Raw genomic sequence first — 21,677 nt, forward strand, 5'->3', positions numbered from 1 at the left:
TTATACTCAATGCCCTGGCCAATGAAGGCAAGCATGCCATATGCCTTCTTGACTACCTACTCCACCTGTGTTGCCACCTTCAGTGATCTGTGGACCTGAACACCAAGATCTCTCTGACTGTCAATACTCTTGAGGGTTCTACCATTCACATATATTCCCTACCTGTATTAGACCCTCCAAAATGCATTCCCTCACATTTGTCCGGATTAAACTCCATCTGCCATCTCGCCGCCCAAGTCTCCAAACGATCTAAATCCTGCTGTATCCTCTGACCGTCCTCATCACTATCCGCAATTCCAGCAACCTTTGTGATGTCTGCAAACTTACTAATCAGACCAATTACATTTTCCTCCAAATCATTTATATAAACTACGAACAGCAAAGATCCCAGCACTGATCCTTGCGGAACACCACTCGTCACAGCCCTTCAATCAGAAAAGCACCCTTCCATTGTCTTCCATCCAGTCTTCTATGACTGAGCCAGTTCTGTATCCATTTTGCCAGCTCACCTCTAATCCCATGTGACTTCACCTTTTGTACCAGTCTGCCATGAGGGACGTGGTCAAAGGCTTTACTGAAGTAAAATACATGAAATACGATCGGGTAGAGAATTCAGCGTCAGCTGGAAATCAAGGTTGTTGCCGGGCGGCAGACGGAATGCCGTGCTCCAGTCCCTCGTCATCAGCGTAAATACGTTCTACATTGCACGCCGACGTGGGCATGCAAATGGTATAGTAAATGCCATTGGCATATCATTAATGGGCCCAAATTGGCATTTCCGGGCCTTTCGCAATGCTCTGCCTCCGCCAGGAGGAAGTACCGACAGCGAGATTCACCTGTGGTATTTCAAATCAGGACACAGGCACCGTGGTCGCTGAAGGAGAGGAGATACGAAAAGTGCCCAACATCGCTATAATGTTCTGACAGTTCGTCGCTGGCCGAGCGGGCATCTGACGGAGCCAGGGGAACATTGGGGGCGGTGGCCAGGAGGGGAACATAGGGCCATGGTGGACTGGCATGGGCCATTATTGCAGCAGCCTGCAAGGCAGTAATCCGGCTGCACACGCCGCTGAGTGTCCACAGTGAACTTAGCGCCACGGGTTGAATGGATGCCCCTCCAGGCCACTCCCCTAGGTACCCTCTGGCCATAGCCAACCCATTAACGGGATAGGCATGCTCCAGCCCAACCAGTGCATCATCTTGGCTAGAATGAGGGTCGGCATGCATTGGAATTGATGAGTTCTATGTAGCGCCGGTGTTAGCCGATTAATAGGACCTGAATCACTCCGGGACTGGCACCGCTTTCATCAACATAGAACACTCACAATTCAGTCCCAGCATCAGCACCTAGTCTCTCAAAGGAGAATTCCGCTGATCAGGTTTAAAAACTGTCGGGATCAATTTCCATGCTGGTCATACGTGTAGAGCCAAAGTTACCACCTCCGATGGGAGCTCCAACACAGGCGGCCGCTCTGCTACATGCTGCACCAAAACTTGGTTGTCAGACACAACTTGTGGGTAAGTGAAAAATACCCTCCAGGGCATATTGGCACTGCCATGTTAATGCCAATTGACAATGCACTGACATGAGAATTTAGCAAGCTGTCGTTGTGACGAAGCCCGGGGCGGCATTTAATAATTGTATCCAGATCTCGTCATGCAGGAAGTGAGGTGTATGCATGGCCTCAGTGGAGCGTTCCTCACCAATGCCAAAGGCAAAAAAGAATCCCGTTTGTTACCGGGATTGTCCCCGGCACTGCCGGCACCAAGAAAACCCTGTTGTACACACTCAAAACAGACCCTGTAAATTCTATTTCTCTCTCCACATAGGTTGCCTGACCTGCTAAATATCAATGGTAAGGGGAACAGATTTCGTAGATAGAGCGAAAATATTCCCATTGGACAGGAGTCTAGGGTTGGGGGTCACAAATCAAACTAGGATTGATATTGGAAAACACTTCCACAAAAAGGATGGGAAAAGTTGGAATTCACTTCCACAAACAGCAATTGATGCAAGATCAATTCTAACTTTTAGATCTTCGACTGATAGATTTCTGTTATTCAAAGATATTAAACGTAATTGAACAAAAGCGGTCCGGTCACAGATTAGCCATGATCTTACAGAATGGTGGACAAGCGCATGACCAGCTCCCATCCCTAGATATCCCCAAATAGACAACTGTCTATTTGTAAACGACATTCAGTGCAGAGATTTCTGAAAGTTAAAACATTTGCTGACACAATCCAGATGGAATCAGTCTCTCCAATACAAATAGACCTCAAAATTGTCCAGCACAATTTTTACATTGCCAGGTGACTATTGGATTCAATTAAATAGTGAAATTGTATTGAGACAACTGACCTGAACGGGCAGCAGTTCCTATACTAATCACCCTGGGACAATCTACCTGCTACTCATCATTACACAGTGGCCATGGCTAGAATTGCTAGTGTGCACGAAAACATTGGGTGAACAACATGGAGCCCTTCATGGTCAAGCACTCTGCTGATATGTCACAGTGTCACACTCACAAATATAGAGTAGCCAGTTGGACCAGATAGCAGAGGCTGTAAATGTGCAACGAGTCAAACTTTGGATAGGTGAGGGGGAAAGTGCCTAAAAAATAAGGCATACTTTAATGAAGAACAGTACCAATGCTGTAAATCACTCACCGCAGTTCAAGGCAGTCTGCCCTCCCATTGACAGCAGTATCCCATCAGGCTTTTCCGTTTCAATAATATCAGTCACAAACTCTGGGGTGACAGGTAAGAAATAAACTGTGTCTGCTTGCTTAGTTCCCACCTCATTTGTCTGCACTGATGCGATGTTTGGGTTCATTAACACCGTTTTTATGTTTTCTTCCTAAAAGAGAAAAATAAACAAAAATAAATAAACCATTACATAATACATTCAGCATGGACGAATGTATTAATCTTTCAAAACTTTAATACACACTCCTATAACGGGAAAGGGAATAATAATCCACAGCACACAATTACACTGGCTCGATTAGACAGTCAACACTAATTATCCCCGACACAGGCTGCTGCTCCCTGACTGTTAGCCCAGTTATTCCATCTGTACACGAGGACTGTTTAATCAGCACAGTGTGGAGGAAACTTTACACTGTATCGAACTCGTGCTGTGCCTGTCCTGGGAGTGTTTGATGGGGCATTGTCGAGGGAACTTTACTCTGTATCAAACTCGTGCTGTGCCTGTCCTGGGAGTGTTTGATGGGGCATTGTCGAGGGAACTTTACTCTGTATCTAATCCCATGCTGAACCTGCCCTGGGAGAGTTTGATGAGGACAATGTAGAGGGAACTTTACTCCGTATCTAACCCCGTGCTTTACCTGTCCTGGGAGTGTTTGATGAGGCATTGTAGAGAAATGTTACTCTGTATCTCACCCCGTGCTATATCTGTCCTGGGAGTTTCTGATGGGGCAGCGTAGACGGAACTTTACTCTGTATCTAACTGGTGATGTGTATATCCTGGAGGGTTTGATGGGGCAGCGCGGAGCAGGTTTGTCCAAACCGCAACCCAAAGGCTACAAGCCTGCCTCTGAAGCCTCTGTGTCCAGCCCATGGACTCATTCTAAAAATTACAGTGAAACTGACTGAAAGATCTGCAAGCATCAGCTTGCCCAATCAGAGACTGAATCTCTCCCGTATTTCCAGCTGATAGGCTTATCAGCAAACCTATCAGCATAAAACGTGCAAAAGAATCAGTCTGCGATTGGACAAGCAATGAATATTGTGAAGCTGATTGGCTGCACCTTTGATTCAGAGCACACCTTCGTGTACAGGCACCAGCCACTGAAGGGTCACAGGGCCAAGATGGCGGAACGAGTTGAGAGGCAGTGAGTAAAAGTGGAGGGAAGGAAAACAGTATGGTAGCAGCAAGGGTCCAGCAATTGGGAATAGGTCAGGAAGGCCCAGGTGGGGAAGGCCCTAGAGAGGCTGGAGGTGGAGAAGTTGATTGGCAGAAGGTGGGTCTTCCATTCACAGGTAGGCTGAAGACCTGCCATGGAGAACTTCTGGCCAATCAAATTAGTAGGCAGTCCTTCAGCCCCTCTAGGCACTGCCCTGCAGTGGCCGGATGAGGCACTGCAGCAACATGCTTGGAACTAAGTGCAGAGAGCAGGAGAGTAGGAAAGTGGCATCAATCCCAGGGAGGGAAGGGTATGGGAAGCCTGGTGATTCACGAGAGGGGAGTTGGAGTCCGGAGATCTCTGGGCCTTGAGCGGATGGTGAGTGGATGGTGACCCCAGTCAGAAGGAATCTCTGATGGAGGCCTCCCCCTCATTTTCTTCCCTTTCAAGATGTAGGTTTGGTCATTTTACTTTACCCCTCCCCCCACACTGCCCGCCGGATCCATAATTCACCTGACAGCCTAACGTTAAGGCTGGACACAAAAGGGCCCCAAAGTGGCAATTCTGTAGCCCTTCATTGGGGAAGAGGTGGACTTTCTCCCCCTTGCCCATCTTCCGAGTCCTAACCTTACTCACCATATCATTTAGTGGTGGGCAACCTACGGCCCGGGGGCCACATATGGCCCATTCTGAGTGCGGCCCACGAGACATTTTGTTGACTGACTGCTGTCCACGACAGGGACACCACATTCCCTTGATTTCTGTCCAGGCAGTTGTATCCTACTGGTGTGACTAAAGTGATATGCGTGTAAAACAAGGGTAAGTGAAGTGAAATGCATGTTGATTGCTCACAACATTGGCTGTGAGAGCCGTATACTGCCCCTGCGACCAGTCAAGCATAAATATTCATTTTGTTTTTAACATTTGAAGTTGATGACAATATTTAAATGATTGAGCACTTTTGTAACTCATTATGAAATATTTGACGTGTATTAAATGTATTTAATCTTCTTCATGGGGTAATGGTTAGTGAATAAGCCCGATTTAAGTCTTGCAGCCCACTGAGATGAAGGAGGGCAATTCATACAGCCCACTCAGTGGCCTATGTTGCCCATCACTGAGATGATTGCTTCCAGTTTGGGAGGATGGGATACTGGAGGGAATCTGGCCCATGCAAGTTCATGCTCCCCTCGTGGGATGGTGTCTTAGGTTGTGTGTGAGTGTGTGTGTGTGTGATGAGCGCCAAGCACAAATAGCCAATGAACGATGCTATGAGAAAGGTTCTTGGGACAGGACATTGGAGGATCTTGGATGTCTGTCAGACAGACAGAGAGAAAGCCAGAACACACAAAATGAGAACTCACCTTTAATGCTTTGATTGCCTGTGACCCGGAGTAATCAAACTCTCCAGCCTGGCCAATCGAAAGGCCTCCGGATCCCAAGACTAGAACCTTTGAAACCTGAAAACAGCAGAAGAACATTATGAAGGAATGTAGTAATCTCCAGAGGCCATGCAGACCCTCAACCACCATTTAGAATCATAGAATTCCTGCAGTGCAGAAGGAGGTAATTCGGCCCATCGAGTCTGCACTGTCCCTCTGAAAGAGCACGCTACCTCGGCCCACTCCCTTGCAAACCCGTAACCCCACCTAACGTTGGGACACTAAGGGGCAATTCAACAAAGCCAATCACCTAGCCTGTGCATCTTTGGACTAATTGGCAAATCTGTATTTTTAACGGGGAAGAGATTTCCAGATTTCCACCATCGTTTTTTGTAGAGATGCTTCCTGACATCAACCTGAATAGCAAAGCTCTAATTTACAGTTATTCCCCCTTCTCGTGGGCTACCCATCAGAGAAATTAGTTTCTCTCTATCTCCCCCATCAAATCCTTTCATGATTTTAACATCACACTTCGATATTAAAGAAATATAATGCTAAGCTATGAAACCGGTTCTGATAATTTAACTTTTTTTTATTTTTCCCAATTAAGGGCCAGGATTGAACCCGGATGAGGCAGCAGTGCTAACCAATTTAACTATTATTTAACTATTTTTGCCCCAGTACCATTCTACCAAATCTGCACTGCAGCCCCCTCCAGGGGAATACCTCGTCCCCGAAAGATAGGGGGTCATTCTCTGCCCCGTTGCCCCCAGTGCACATCCCTCAGTTCCAGTAGAATAGTAGGAGAGCCTCTAAAAAGAGTTCATGCTCGGTGCTGAATAGGACGCCATACTCCCTCGCTGCGCATGAACCAGATGAGCGTACTTAAATAAGCATTGACATATAGTTCATCATAATAAAGCCGGATTCTCCCTGCTCGCGGGATTTCCCCTTCCGCCGGTGAAGCTGAAACAGCGGGAATGAGTGCTGGTCGCCATCACCGGAGACCAGTTGTGAATACCATGTAGGGGGGCTCAGAGGCAATTGGAGACACTAGGTGCTCGGGATATAGCCTCTGGCACACTGGCAGTGCCTGGTTGGCACTAAATGAAATGAAATGAAAATCGCTTATTGTCACGAGTATCCTTCAATGAAGTTACTGTGAAAAGCCCCTAGTCGCCACATTCCGGCGCCTGTCCGGGGAGTCTGGTACGGGAACCACTACCAATGGTACCAGGGAACAGTGTCAATTTGGCAAAGCCAAGAGGTGGGGCATGAAAAGGCATGAAAAGGAGAAAGGGCATAAAGAGGCATTGCCTGAAATTGGTTGGGCATGAGGGGAGGAGCAGCTGGCCACTCCATAGCCGGGCATGGGGTGGGCCCTGGTACTGACACCAGCAATAACCGGGGGGGGGGGGGTGGGGTACTGAAGCTCTGATGCCAGCAATGTTGGGGGTGGGGCTCTTTTCTGTCACTTTGAGATTAGGGTGCCCTCTCGGTGCAGCGAGGCTTGGCGGGGGCTTCGCAGGCTGTTTAGGCTCGTCCGTCTCAGTGCTGATGCAAAATTCAAATCCTCCAATGAATTTTCAAGTGTGGATGGATTGCAATCGGAATCACACCCCGTTTCCAGCCGGAAGAATTGCATGCACTGGCCAGAATTCTCTGGTTGTTGGCAATTTTCTGTTCCCACCAGCAGCACACCCCCACCCGCGAGTTTCCCAGCACCGTGGGGTGGTTTTCATGGGAAATCCCATTGACAAGTGGCAATACTGGAGAATCCCCCCACCAGCAAACGGCACATCACCAAGAAGCATGGGGCTGGGCAAACAGAGAATCTCACCCATGGTGTCCAAAATTGAACGTGGTTATTCCAGATGGGTCTATTAAAAGCCCTGTACAACACAAACATCTTTTTGGTGGTCAGTAGCGCTTCAATCAATGAAAACTGGATTAGTCATATAATCTATGACTGCAAGAGCAGATCAGAGTCTGAGAATTCTGTGGTGAATAATTAACTTCCTGGCTCTCCAAAGCTTGTCCATCATCTACAAGGCACAAGTCAGGAGTGTGATGCAATACTCCCCACTTGCCTGGATGAGTGCAGCTCCAACAACACTCAAGAAGCTCAATATCATGCTGGACAAAGTAGCCTGCGCCATTGGCACCCCATGCACCATCTTCAATGTTCACTCCCTCCACCCAGTGGCAGCTTGTGGACCATCTACAAGATGCACAGCAGAAACCTTAACAAAACCTCTTCATTGCATATTCCAAATCCCTGACCTCCAAGAACAGGAACAGGAACCTTCAAGTTCCTTCTCCAAGTCATTCACCATCCTGTCTTGGATGTTCCTTCACTGTCCGGGGTCAAAATCTGGGAACTCCCTCCCTAACAGCACAGTGGGTGTACCTACACCACAGGGACTGCTGTGGCTCAAAAAGGCAGCTCACCACTACCTTCTCAGGTGCAATTGGGGATGCTGCCCTAGCCAGCAAAGCCCACATCCCAGGAATGAATTATCAAAAGAAAAAGAGTTTTATAACGGAGCACACCGCTTTTTTTGCACGTGAAACATCTGATAAACTAGAAATGGGGTGAAAGCCAGTTGGGAAGTGTTGATAAAGGACAGTACTGAGCAGGGCCGCTCCTCTTCAAATAGTGCCTTGGCATTTTGAGTAATCGTGTGGAAAAGCTGGGAGGACTTTAGTCTCTGTGCAGCAGCTAAATTACTGAACTAGTAATCCAGAGAATTTAAATTCAAATCTGACCAGAGAAGTTTGAGAACCCAGTAATAAATAAAGCTCTTAAATCGTCAAAAGAACACAACCATTATCCTGGCTTGGTCTGGGGATTTCAGTCACAGATCAATGTGGTTGATTCTTAACTGTTCTCGGAAGTAATCTAGTCAACCAATTGCATCAAGTTGGTACAGCAGTTCAAGAAGCCACTGAGATGGCAGAGTCAAATAGTGGAGAGGACCCCCCCCCCCCGCAGGGTGGCGGAATCGCACTCTTTTTTGGCCGCCGCCGCCATGGCCCCCACCATGGCGGAGGCGGAAGAGAACCCCCCTACGCCAGTGGCCCTGACGTTCCGGCGCATGCGCAGCGGCGAAGGCCTTTCGGACAGCCCCGACGCCGGGCGGCGTAGCGCCAAAGGTCGTTGGCAGCAGTTTTGGCGCCATCGGCGGAGCGGGAGCCACTCCGGCGCGGGCCTAGCCCCTAAAGGTGCGGAGAATTCCGTACCTTTGGGGAGGCCCGACGCCGGAGTGGTTGGCGCCTCTCCGCTACGCCGGGACCCCCCGCCCTGCTGGGTAGGGGAGAATCCCGGCCCAGGTCTGCAGGGAAATGAGAGATAAGAGAGAAAGGGATGGACAGAGAGAGAGGCAGAGAATGAATCAGGGACTAGCGCGAGAAAGATAAAACCTGGCTTTTTTTGTCATGTCTTTTCCTCCAACAGATCAGTCAGCACGACAGAAGAATGCCGGCAGGTGGACTGATTAGAAAATACTGTGTTTACTTCATGTGCAGATAACTGAGGAAAACCAACCTTCAGTCTCTCCGGGGGCGGGCGAACTTTTGGCATAACCGAGGCAATGCTGGTCCCTTTTCCCTTCTTGATTAGCGAAATAAAAGCATCAAACAAGAACTGAAAAAGAAACAGTGAGTTAGTGATTTTAATATTCAACGCTGTGCAAAATAGTTCCACAAACCCAGCACAATTCGAATTACAATCAGTTATTAAGTAGCATATTCTCGAGCATGTTCACAGAATGATACCGGCCATCATGCATGTTCTTCAAAAGATCCAATTTGTCCCAGACCCCTGCCCATTCCCCAAAACACCACAAGCATTCTCCGCTTGGAAGTCCAAAGGCTTCAACTGACACCACCCCCACCAAGGTCTCAACCGACCCAGTCTCACCACCCCACCACTCACATCACCACCCAGGCTCCTCCCTTGTCCTCTCTCCAGCACCACCCTCGCCAGCTCATGCTCACATAGCTCTGGTAAAACTGGCCCAGGACCCACCTTCCCCCACTAACTGTCTCCAGCGACAATCATTGAGGGTTCTCTGCAATCCCAGTCGTGACCTCTTCATAAAATGAAGTCAGATTCACCATCTGCCACAGCACTGAACACACACTGGGTAACGGTACATTCCCAGCACACACTGGGCAACGGTGCAGTCCCAGCACACACTGGGCAACGATACATTCCCAACACACACTGGGCAACGGTACATTCCCAACACACACCGGGCAACGGTACATTCCAAGCACACACTGGGCAACGGTACATTCCCAGCACACACTGGGCAACGGTACATTCCCAGCACACACTGGGCAACGGTACATTCCCAGCACAGACTAGGCATTCCCAACAAACACTGGGCACTGGTACAGTCCCAACAAACACTGGGCACTGGTGCAGTCCCAGCACACACTGGGTAACGGTATATTCCCAACACACACTGGGCAATGGTGCAGTCCCAGCACACACTGGGCAACGGTACATTCCCAGCTCACACTGGGCAACGGTACATTCCCAGCGCACACTGGGCAACTGTATATTCCCAGCACACACTGGACACTCCCAACAAACACTGGGCAATGGTATATTCCCAGCTCACACTGGGCAACAGTATATTGCCAGCTCACGTGGGCAACAGTATATTCCCAGCTCACACTGGGCAACAGTATATTCCCAGCTCACACTGGACAACAGTATATTCCCAGCACACACTGGGCACTCCCAACAAACACTGGGCAATGGTATATTCCCAGCTCACACTGGGCAACAGTATATTGCCAGCTCACGTGGGCAACAGTATATTCCCAGCTCACACTGGGCAACAGTATATTGCCAGCTCACACTGGGCAACAGTATATTCCCAGCTCACACTGGGCAACAGTATATTGCCAGCTCACGTGGGCAACAGTATATTCCCAGCTCACACTGGGCAACAGTATATTCCCAGCTCACACTTGGCAACAGTATATTCCCAGCTCACACTGGGCAACAGTATATTCCCAGCTCACACTGGGCAACAGTATATTGCCAGCTCACACTGGGCAACAGTATATTGCCAGCTCACACTGGGCAATGGTATATTGCCAGCTCACGTGGGCAACAGTATATTCCCAGCTCACACTGGGCAACAGTATATTCCCAGCTCACACTTGGCAACAGTATATTCCCAGCTCACACTGGGCAACAGTATATTCCCAGCTCACACTGGGCAACAGTATATTCCCAGCTCACACTGGACAACAGTATATTCCCAGCTCACACTAGGCAACAGTATATTGCCAGCTCACACTGGGCAATGATATATTGCCAGCTCACACTGGGCAATGGTATATTGCCAGCTCACACTGGGCAATGGTATATTCCCAGCTCACACTGGGCAACAGTATATTGCCAGCTCACACTGGGCAATGATATATTGCCAGCTCACACTGGGCAATGGTATATTGCCAGCTCACACTGGGCAATGGTATATTGCCAGCTCACACTGGGCAATGGTATATTCCTAGCTCACACTGGGCAACAGTATATTGCCAGCTCACACTGGGCAATGATATATTGCCAGCTCACACTGGGCAATGGTATATTGCCAGCTCACACTGGGCAATGGTATATTGCCAGCTCACACTGGGCAACAGTATATTCCCAGCTCACACTGGTTTAGCATAGCCAATCCACCCAACTTGCACATCTTTGGACTGTGGGAGGTAACCTGAGCATCTCGAGGAAAACAACGCAGACTCGGGGAGAACAAGCAGACTCCGCACAGTGACCCAAGCCAGGAATCGAACCTGGGACCTTGGAGTTGTGAATAATGATATTCCAGAGCGTTTACTGTATGTGTGGAGTGGCTGTCAAGGCACGGGAGAATTGCTATTTGGCGTGAAATCTGTACCCCCCACAATTTCGCTGGAACCGATTCTCCGACCAATCAAATTTCCCGATTCCAACGTCAGCCAATGGACAATCCTGTTTTTGGGAGAAAGAGAGGGAAAAGGGAGACTGAGGGACTGATTGTCAGAGGCTGCGGAAAGTACTGAACCCCAGTATTATACAGTGACTGATCTGTATCCACCAGTACTGTACCCCGGTGTTATACAGTGACTGATCTGTACCCACCAGTACTGTACCCCAGTATTATACAGTGACTGATCTGTACCCACTAGTACTGTACCCCGGTGTTCTACACTGACTGATCTGTACCCACCAGTACTGTACCCCAGTGTTAGACAGTGACTGATCTATACCCACCAGTACTGTACCCCGGTGTTATACAGTGACTGATCTATACCCACCAGTACTGTACCCCAGTATTATACAGTGACTGATCTATACCCACTAGTACTGTACCCCGGTGTTCTACACTGACTGATCTGTACCCACCAGTACTGTACCCCAGTGTTAGACAGTGACTGATCTATACCCACCAGTACTGTACCCCGGTGTTATACAGTGACTGATCTATACCCACCAGTACTGTACCCCGGTGTTATACAGTGACTGATCTGTACCCACCAGTACTGTACCCCAGTATTATACAGTGACTGATCTGTACCCACCAATACTGTACCCCGGTGTTCTACAGTGACTGATCTGTACCCACCAGTACTGTACCCCAGTGTTAGACAGTGACTGATCTATAACCACCAGTACTGTACCCCGGTGTTATACAGTGACTGATCTGTACCCACCAGTACTGTACCCCAGTATTATACAGTGACTGATCTGTACCCACCAGTACTGTACCCCAGTGTTATACAGGGACAGATCTGTACCCACCAGTATTGTACCCCAGTGTTATACAGGGACAGATCTGTACCCACCAGTATTGTACCCCAGTGTTATACAGTGACTGATCTGTACCCACCAGTACTGTACGCCAGTGTTATACAGTGACAGATCTGTACCCACCAGTACTGTACGCCAGTGTTATACAGTGACTGATCTATACCCACCAGTACTGTACCCCAGTGTTAGACAGTGACAGATCTGTACCCACCAGTATTGTACCCCAGTGTTATACAGGGACAGATCTGTACCCACCAGTACACTATCCCAGTGCTATACAACGACTGACCTGTCTACACCAGTACTGTACCCGAGTGTTATACAGTGACAGACCTGTACCAACCAATACTTAACCCCAGTGTTATAGTGACAGGCCTGTAGCCACCAGTACTATAGACCAGTGTTATGCAGTGACAGACCTTTACCCACCAGTTTTGTACCCCAGTGTTATACAGGGACAGACCTGTACCCACCAGTACTGTACCTGACATAACATAGAATTTATGTGCAGAAGGAGGCCATTTGGCCCATCGAGTCTGCACCAGCTCTTGGAAAGAGCACCCCACCCAACCGCACACCTCCACCCTATCCCCACAACCCAGCAACCCCACCCAACACTACGGCCAATTTTGGACACTAAGGGCAATTTAGCATGGCCAATCCACCTAACCTGCACATCTTTGGATTGTGGGAGGAAACCGGAGCACCCGGAGGAAACCCACGCACACACGGGAAGAACGTGCAGACTCCGCACAGGCAGTGACCCAAGCCGAGAATCGAACCTGTGACCCTGGTGCTGTGAAGCAATTGTGCTAATCACTATGCTTCCGTGCTGCCCAAATGTTATCCAGAGACAGACCTGTACCCACCATTACTGTACCCCAGAGTTATACAGGGACAAATCTGTACCCACCAGTACTTTATCCCAGTGCTATACAACGACTGACCTGTCTACACCAGTACTGTACCCGAATGTTATACAGTGACAGACCTGTACCCACCAGTACTGTACCCCAGTGTTCATAGAACATAGAACAGTACAGCACAGAACAGGCCCTTCGACCCTCGATGTTGTGCCGAGCAATGATCACCCTACTCAAACCCACGTATCCACCCTATACCCATAACCCAACAACCCCCCCTTAACCTTACTTTTTAGGACACTACGGGCAATTTAGCATGGCCAATCCACCTAACCCGCACATCTTTGGACTGTGGGAGGAAACCGGAGCACCCGGAGGAAACCCACGCACACACGGGGAGGACGTGCAGACTCCGCACAGACAGTGACCCAGCCGGGAACCGAACCTGGGACCCTGGAGCTGTGAAGCATTGACGCTAACCACCATGCTACCGTGCTGCCCATGCTACCGTGTTATACAGGGACAGATCTGTACCCACCAGTACTGTACCCAATGTTAGACAGGGACAGACCTGTACCCACCAGTACTGTACCCCAGTGTGATTCAGGGACAGATCTGTACCCACCAGTACTTTATACCAGTGTTATACAGTGACAGACCTGTACCCGCCAGTACTGTACCCAGTGTGATACAATGACAAACCTGTACCCACTAGCACTGTACCCCTGTGTTATACAGTGAGACCTGTACCCACCACAGTGTTATTCAGGGACAGAACTGTACCCACCAGTACTGTACCCCAGTGTTATACAGTGACAGTCCTCTACCCACCAGCACTGTACACCAATGTTATATAGTAACAAATCTGTACCCATCAGTACTGTACCCCAGAGTTATACAACGACAGACCCTAATCCCGCAGTACTGTACTCTAGTGTTATACAGGAATAGACCTGTACCCAATAGTACTGTACCCCAGTGTTATACAGTCACAGACCTGTACCCACTAGCACTGTACCGCAGTGTTGTATAGTGAGACCTATACCCACCAATACTTTACCTCAGTGTTATTCAGGGTTAGAACTGTACCCGCCAGTACTGAACCCCCAGTGCTATACAGCAACAGACCTCTATCCAGCAGCACTGTACCCCAGTGTGATACAGTGATAGATCTGTACCCACCAGTACTGTACCCCCAGTGTTATACAATGACAGACTGTACCCACCAGCACTGTACCCCAATGTGATACAGTGATAGATCTGTACCCACCAGTACTGTACCCCCAGTGTTATACAGTGATAGATCTGTACCCACCAGTACTGTACCCCAGTGTGATACAGTGATAGATCTGTACCCACCAGTACTGTACCCCAGTGTGATACAGTGATAGATCTGCACCCACCAGTACTGTACCCCCAGTGTTATACAATGACAGACTGTCCCCACCAGTACTGTACCCCCAGAGTTATACAGTGACAGACCTGTACCCACCAGTACTGTACCCCAGTGTGACACAGTGGCAGACCTGTACCCACCAGTACTATATCTCAGTGTTATACAGTGACAGACCACTAGTTCACCTATACAGCTCAAATTACCCTCAGGATCTGAGGCCTAAAGCTGGGATTGTTGCATTTGGTGTTTATCTCAGTTGAAGCTGAGAGAGTGAAGTTGTTTGAAGTGGTGTGGATTAAATAATCAGAATGCCCACTGGTGTTTTAGCTGCCTTTCCAACCACACCATGTACACTGGAATACATATTTTACTTACTTCAGTATCTGTTGGCCCTCCCTTTGCCTCAGGATGGAACTGTGCAGTAAAAATGGGTTTGGTGTCATGTACGATTCCCTGTAAGAAATGAATTAAATTTATTGTTTTCATTTAATCGTCTCCCATTGCCAGTTAATGACGTGAATAACCCTATCCTGCACCAGCACCATAGTTTCCTTATTGTTGTCCTTGCAGCATCTCATATGTTAGACCCATAAACCAACAGCAAAAACAATCCCGAGACAGCACACATTTCCCTTCGATAGCCCCTCTCTCCCCACTCTGTCTCCTATGGGTGTATCTACACCACATGAACTGCTGTAGTTAACAAAGCTGGCTCACCTCCACCTTCGTAGGACAATCAGGGATGGATAATAAAAAAGGCCTAGCTAGCGAAGCCCACATTCTGTGAACGAAAAAGTACAAAAAAAAACTTTTGTTCTAACTTCTCTTCAAACAGAGAATGAGCTCTCATCGGCAGCCTTTTGGTTGCTAACACAAAACTACCTTTTCCTCCTATGCACCGCAGTAGCTGCAACAACTGCACAACTGGCGGATACCTCAGTCGTCTCTGTTGGGAAAGTCCACCATATTAAGTACTCAACAGGCAGTTAAGTGGCCAGCGGCGGGGTTTCCTGGAATTAAGGACCCCCCCCTACCCCGGACTGGAAATCCCACCACCACCTGAGAGTTAGTTCCCCATTGCAATGAGCACCACGAGTGGGCATTAAATTCTAGCCTGTGTCTTTCTACAAAAATCGGGTGTCTCTTTTCTACACCAAGGTGTGAAAATTGTCACTTGATTTTGAATTGCTTTTGGTTTCTTTTCCCATAACAAGCAGATCACATGGGCCTGTCTCCATGTACAGGTTTATTATGACCACCTTCTTCCCTATCCAGAATATTTGTCTCATTTTAAGTTTGAGGAACCATTTTAAAACATGACCACCTTGTGAAATCCTACATCCATAACAACATTAAATCCCGACGCAAGCTAGTGAAATCTAGAATTCTAGATTTATCAGTGAAGTGATAGTTCCTGTGGGCGTGTAACTGGGAAGTTACAGCTGAAATCAGGCCCATTCGTGAACCCAGTTTGTCGGTGTCTATTTCAACAGTCCACCCGTTCAAATAATAAATTGAAACTTCCAAACCATCGTATCATTATTTATTTCTACAGTCATTTATGCTGATGCCAAAAAAGGCTTTGCAAGAACAGGTCTCCATGAGGATACAAGAAAATGAACAGCAACAACCAGAACTGGACTGGTTTCTGCTACGTCCAACCTTTTGACTTGAACCAGTATAATTGCAGAAAATTCCTGTGTGTTAATATTTTATCTTGGGATGTGTGTGATTATAATTAGCTGAGAGACACTGGAAGTGATGGGGGAGGGGAGTGGGCAGGAGGGTGTGTTTCTTTCCAATAATGGGTGGTTGGACCAGATTTCTTACTGGCCCCTTAGAGGACAATACACACTCAAAAATTTGTTTGGAATGTGTAATTTGATCCAGTCATGTTCAGGCAAACTAGCAACCAGTTTGCACAGTGTAGCTGAGGAGAGTGCAAATTGTGTGAGAATGCCAAAAAATATGGAGCTGTCATTATCGAGTGTTCTGCAATTGTAATTGGAGTTGGCTGTTAAAACAATAGTCCTTAAACTCTTAATTCATGAGCTAATTACTGCTTTGGAGTTTCATGCTTTTTTTGGAAGCAATACAACAATCTTATTTCAGAATGAAGGGAGCAACATCAATACTATAACTTCACAAACATGAAATAAAATCCGAACAATGTAATCTGGCACAGGTGTAACCACAGTACTAAGCTGCCTTTCTGGTCTAACAAGGCCATCACAACAAGTGCCTGTCAGCGCATTCAAATGGCCAATTTAGCATGCAGGAAAGGTTTCATGCCAGAGCTCAGCACATCCACATAGTGGGGAGCATTCTACGCCAACATGTGCAACAAATGCTTCCCAAGCTCCAACCATTTGGCAGAGCAACCTGGAGTATATAACCAGAGCCCGGCTCTTCAGCTACTAGATCTGCAGGCATAGGGTTCAGAGTCAGTGGGAGTGCAGACTCCCAGGAATGCTCCCTTCCCAACTGTTCCCCACTGTGCCACCATCTCTGGTGAGTCTGTCCTGGGATGGGGATGGTGGTGTCTGGGACACCCTCTGAAAGGTGCGATTCAGTGAGTATACCTATGTTAGGCTGTTGCTCGACTAGTCTGTGGGACAGCTCTCCACATTTTAGCAAAAGTCTCCATACCTTTGTGAGGAGGACATTGCAGGATCTACTAACAGGGTGTGTCTTTGTCATTACCAGTGCCAAGGTCAATCAATGCCAGGTTTTATCCTTATTGAAATTTCCTGAAGCAGTTTACTATAACTGACTGTCTTCCATTGGTGTGGGTCTGGAGTTACGTGTAAGGAAAGAGACTTCATTCCCTAAAGCGCATTTGTGAACCAGATGTTTTTTTATGAAGATCCGGTAGTTGATGATCATTGTTAATTAGACTGACACTTTACTCCAAATCTGTGAACTAAATTAAAATTCCCCAGCTGTAATGTGATCTGGACTCATGTCCTCGGAGTAAAGCCTGCTCCTTCACAAGTACCATTCCAGTAACATTACCACTCTGTTACGGTCATTGTGCTGTATATTCTGCCCAGGTGAATAGAAAATTCCCTCCCTTTGTTTGTGATCTTTGAATTATATTTCACAAGTCAACTCCATTATTTATTTCTATTTGAGCCCCGACCAATCACCACCTGCCTCACAGACAGACCAACCAATCACCACTCCTCTCACAGACAGTCCAACCAATCACCACTCGCCTTTCAACTAATCACAGATCTTTCTCCTGGTTTCTGTGGCTGTTAGCACCCTATTCCCTTGGTTTCTGTGCCTATGACTCATCTTTTATTAAGAAGGTGATTAAGGAGGCAAATGGAGTTTTGTCCCTCATTGCTCCCGATCCTAGTTCTTATGTTCATTCTCACTCCACAGTATAAATATTTCCCACTTTCTCTGTCTTTTAGCTTTGACAAAGGGTCGTCTGGACTCGAAACATTAGCTCTTTTCTCTCCCTACAGATGCTGCCAGACCTGCTGAGATTTTCCAGCATTTTCTCTTTGGTTTCAGATTCCAGCATCCGCAGTAATTTGCTTTTATCTTTCAACCAATCATCACAGTGAGACCATCCAATCACCGCTCACCAAACTGAAACTGACCAATCACCTGACAGGCAGACCGACCAATCTGCATTCATCCCACAGACAGAGTGACCACTCGCCACCGCCTCAGACAGACGATTGCCATTCATCAGACAGAGAGACCAACAATCATCACTCGCCCCACAGACAGACCAATCTGCATTTGCCTCACAGACAGACCAATCTCTACTTGAATCAGCATTAAATTTGGTATTTTCTTGAGCTATTATTTAAAAATATTTGTTATTCTTATGAGAGCACTTTTACATACTTTTTCTTCTCAATCTCTGCTTACCTCATTGGTGCCATCGTTAGCATTTACAAACATTGCCTTCCATCCTTCTGGTAGAGTTGTGCTATCGATGGCAAATCCATGATTCTGTGCAGTGATGAATGCCTGGCCATTCATTACATTCACTACAGGCTGGTTCTGTCCTCTGTGTTAGAGAAACAGGAGTTGGTAGGTGAATATTTGTAGGATTATCCATATGCAAATCCATGCAGTTTCAGGATTATTTTCCACTCCCTGCCTCATTTCATACCTTTTCCCTTTTCTCAGTTCCCAAACAGCAGTGTCTTTATCTGGCCTTGGTCCAGTGGGGTAAGCATTATTGACTGGTGTAACAATAAGCTGTAACCTCGCTCACCACTGTAGCTATGCAAGTGCCTTAGGGGCACTGTATCAAACTCTGCACATTTGGCCAACAGAGATAAAGATTCAAACTCAGCGAGCACATTACACTTTAGCAAAGCACAAACCCCATTGCTCATTTATAGAGAGGTTGGAATGCTCAGTTTGGGTAGTTTCAGCCCATTTCCTGATTGGTTATAATAATAATAATAATCTTTATTATTGCCGCAAGTAGGCTTACATTAACACTGCAATGAAGTTACTGTGAAAATCTCCTCGTCGCCACACTCCAGCACCTGTTCGAGTACACAGAGGGAGAATTCAAAATGTCCAAATTACCTAACAAGTACGTCTTTCGGAACTTGTGGGAGGAAACCGGAGCACCCAGAGGAATCCCACGCAGACACAGGGAGAGCATGCAGACTCTGTACAGACAGTGACCCAAGCGGGAATTCAACCTGGGACTCTGGCACTGTGAAGCAACAGTGCTAACCACTGTGCTACCATGCTGCCCCTCCAGCACCGAGGAGCACAATTACAGCCTCTCGAAGAAATAGCATCGTTCAACAAACTGATCAACAATCCTCTTATTCGATACTTTTGATCTTGTCCCAGTAACTCTTTCCAGAAGATGGGATAAGCACTTTTACCCTGCTTCTTTCAAACCATTGGGCATGCAGTTATCTCTCCCACCTGTGCGGCGACAGGATTCCGACCCAATTCTCAGGATGGTAGTAACTCATGTAGGGAGACATTGCTACCAACAAGAGAGAGACCAACATCATCCACTCTCCCCCAGCACCCACAGAACAATCTTGGCTGTGTTTCAATGGGGCATACGAATATCAAAGGCCAATGGAAGGTTGGCCAGTATTTAGTCCTTGAATTGGGCAGAGATCTGAAGTCTAACTGGTGGGAGAAGTGTTCACTGCAAGATACCCTTTTAAAATGGGCCACAGAGACAGAGAAAGGATGAACGACGTGGTGTAGAATTGGTGTCAGGAAGGTCAGACTGGGTAGGGAGCCAAACGTGAGTGAGGCATTTTGGTTTGAGATAAAGATTAATCAGCTTCCAGGGTCACTTGCCTGACGTTAGCACAAAATTCACCAGATTTGATAAATTGCCATGGTGAGAGAAAAACTCTGTTGTTAATCCAGTATCACTGAAAGGACACTACATCACAACCATACACAAAGGTTTGAATAAGGGGCAGAAAAAGAATAGAACACAGGAGACATACGGACATTAGGAACAGGATTAGGCCACTCCCGCTTGCGCCTGCTCTGACATTCAATAAATTCATGGATGATCTGATTGTAATGACAACTCCACATTGCTGCCTAACCCCTGACTTTCATCCCCTCGTTAATCAAGAATCTATCTGGCTCTACTTTAAAAAATATTCAAAGACTCTGCTTCCACTTCCTTTTGAAGAAGAGTTCCAGAGACTCACAACCCTCTTGAGAAAAAAAACCCTTATTTTTTTCCCCAGTGACCCGCTAGTTCCAGGTGCTCCAAGAAGAAGAAACATCCTTGCCACATCCACCCTGTCAGTACCCCTCAGGATCTTAAACATTTTGATCAGTCGCCTCCCACTCTTCTAAACTCCAGTGGATACAAACCTAACCTCTCCAACCATTTTGTCTCATAAAACAATCCACGCATTCCTGATTAGTCTAGAAAATCTTCTCTGAACTGATTCTAACGCATTTACATCTTTCCTTACATAAAGAGATCAGTACTGTGCACAGTACTCCAGATGTGATCTCACCAGTACCGTGTACAACTGAAGCATAATCTCCCTACTTTTGTAATCAATTCCCCTCACAATAAACAATAACATTCTATTAGCTTCCCTAATTACTTGCTGTACATGCATAATATCTTTTGTGATTCATGCGCTAGATCCCTCTGCATCTCAGATCTGTGCAATCTCTCACCATTTAGATAATAAGCTTTTTTATTCTTCTTGACAATTTGACATTTGGCCGCATTATAATCCATTTGCCAGACCTTTGTCCACTCACTTAACCTGTCTGTGTCCCTTTGTAGCTTCCTTATGTCCTTTTCACAATTTACTTTCCTGCCTATTTTTGTGTCGCCAGCAAATTTAACAATCATCCCTTCAATCACTTCATCCAAGTCATTAACATAAACTGTAAAAAGCTGAGGTTCCAGCACTGATCCCTGTGACACACCACTTGTTACATCCTGCCAACCCAGAAGAGGAGCCATTTGTGCCCACTCTGTTTCCTGTTAGTCAGCCAATCTTCAATCCATGCCAATATACAGTGAGCTTTCATTTTACGCTATAACTTTTGATATGGTATCTTATCAAATACCTCTGGAATTCTAAATACAGTGCATGCACCGGTTCCCCTTTATCCACAGCACGTGGGACTCCTTCAAGGAACTCCAATAAATTGGTTAAATATGCTGTTCATTTCACAAAACCAAGTTGACTCTGCCTAGTTGATTGAATTTTTTGAATGCCCTGCTATAACATCTTTAATAATGACTTCTATGGTTTCTCGTACCTGTTTCCCATTGGTAGTTTGTAGCAATTGGCTCCAGCAGCTAATGCTGTCAGCTGATTCCCCATACAGATACCAAACACTGGCTCAGGCCGATTACTTTGAATGACCTAAAGAACAATATAAAAGCCAACCATCAATTACAGAGCAAGGAGAGCCTGATGTTCTCTTCTAGAAATGAGGCAGTGAACACTCGGAACACTATGGCCGTGATTCTCCGACCCCACACGATTCTCCGGTGCCGATTCTTGGGTGCTCGTGAGATCGCTGCCACGCCGGTCGGGAGCCGTTGAAAGCAGACGCCCATCCGGGCCTCGACGGGCCGAGTGCCCGCCGAATTCAGCCGAGTCCCGCCAGCGTGGTTTACGTATGGTCCCATCAGGTGGGACCACGGAGTTCTGGCTGTGGGGGCCGTTCTGGGGGGGGGGGGGGGGGGGGGGGGGGGGGGGGACCGACTCCGGGAGGCCCCACGTTGGCCTGGCCCGCAATCAGGGCCTACCGATTGGCGGGCAGGCTATTTCCTTGGAGGGGCCTATGTTCCTCCGCGCCGGGCCCCTGTAGGGCTCCGCCATATTACCCGGGGGC

General features: G+C 47.4%; 1 protein-coding gene across 1 annotated transcript in view; it reads right to left on the bottom strand.

The window, feature by feature from the left end:
* cps1 (carbamoyl-phosphate synthase 1, mitochondrial) overlaps positions 1–21,677 on the bottom strand; it is a 170,171-nt gene that overhangs the window by 106,207 nt on the left and 42,287 nt on the right. Inside the window, exons 9-14 of the mRNA XM_038786419.1 lie at positions 21,096–21,202; positions 18,222–18,363; positions 14,706–14,783; positions 8,802–8,900; positions 5,237–5,332; positions 2,674–2,863 (exon numbers count right to left, since the gene is read on the bottom strand). Of these exons, the coding sequence (XP_038642347.1) occupies positions 2,674–2,863; positions 5,237–5,332; positions 8,802–8,900; positions 14,706–14,783; positions 18,222–18,363; positions 21,096–21,202 (712 nt within the window). The remainder of the gene's footprint in view (positions 1–2,673; positions 2,864–5,236; positions 5,333–8,801; positions 8,901–14,705; positions 14,784–18,221; positions 18,364–21,095; positions 21,203–21,677) is intronic.

The sequence above is a fragment of the Scyliorhinus canicula genome, chromosome 2, assembly GCF_902713615.1.
Source record: "Scyliorhinus canicula chromosome 2, sScyCan1.1, whole genome shotgun sequence".
NCBI classification, from domain to species: Eukaryota; Metazoa; Chordata; class Chondrichthyes; order Carcharhiniformes; family Scyliorhinidae; genus Scyliorhinus; species Scyliorhinus canicula.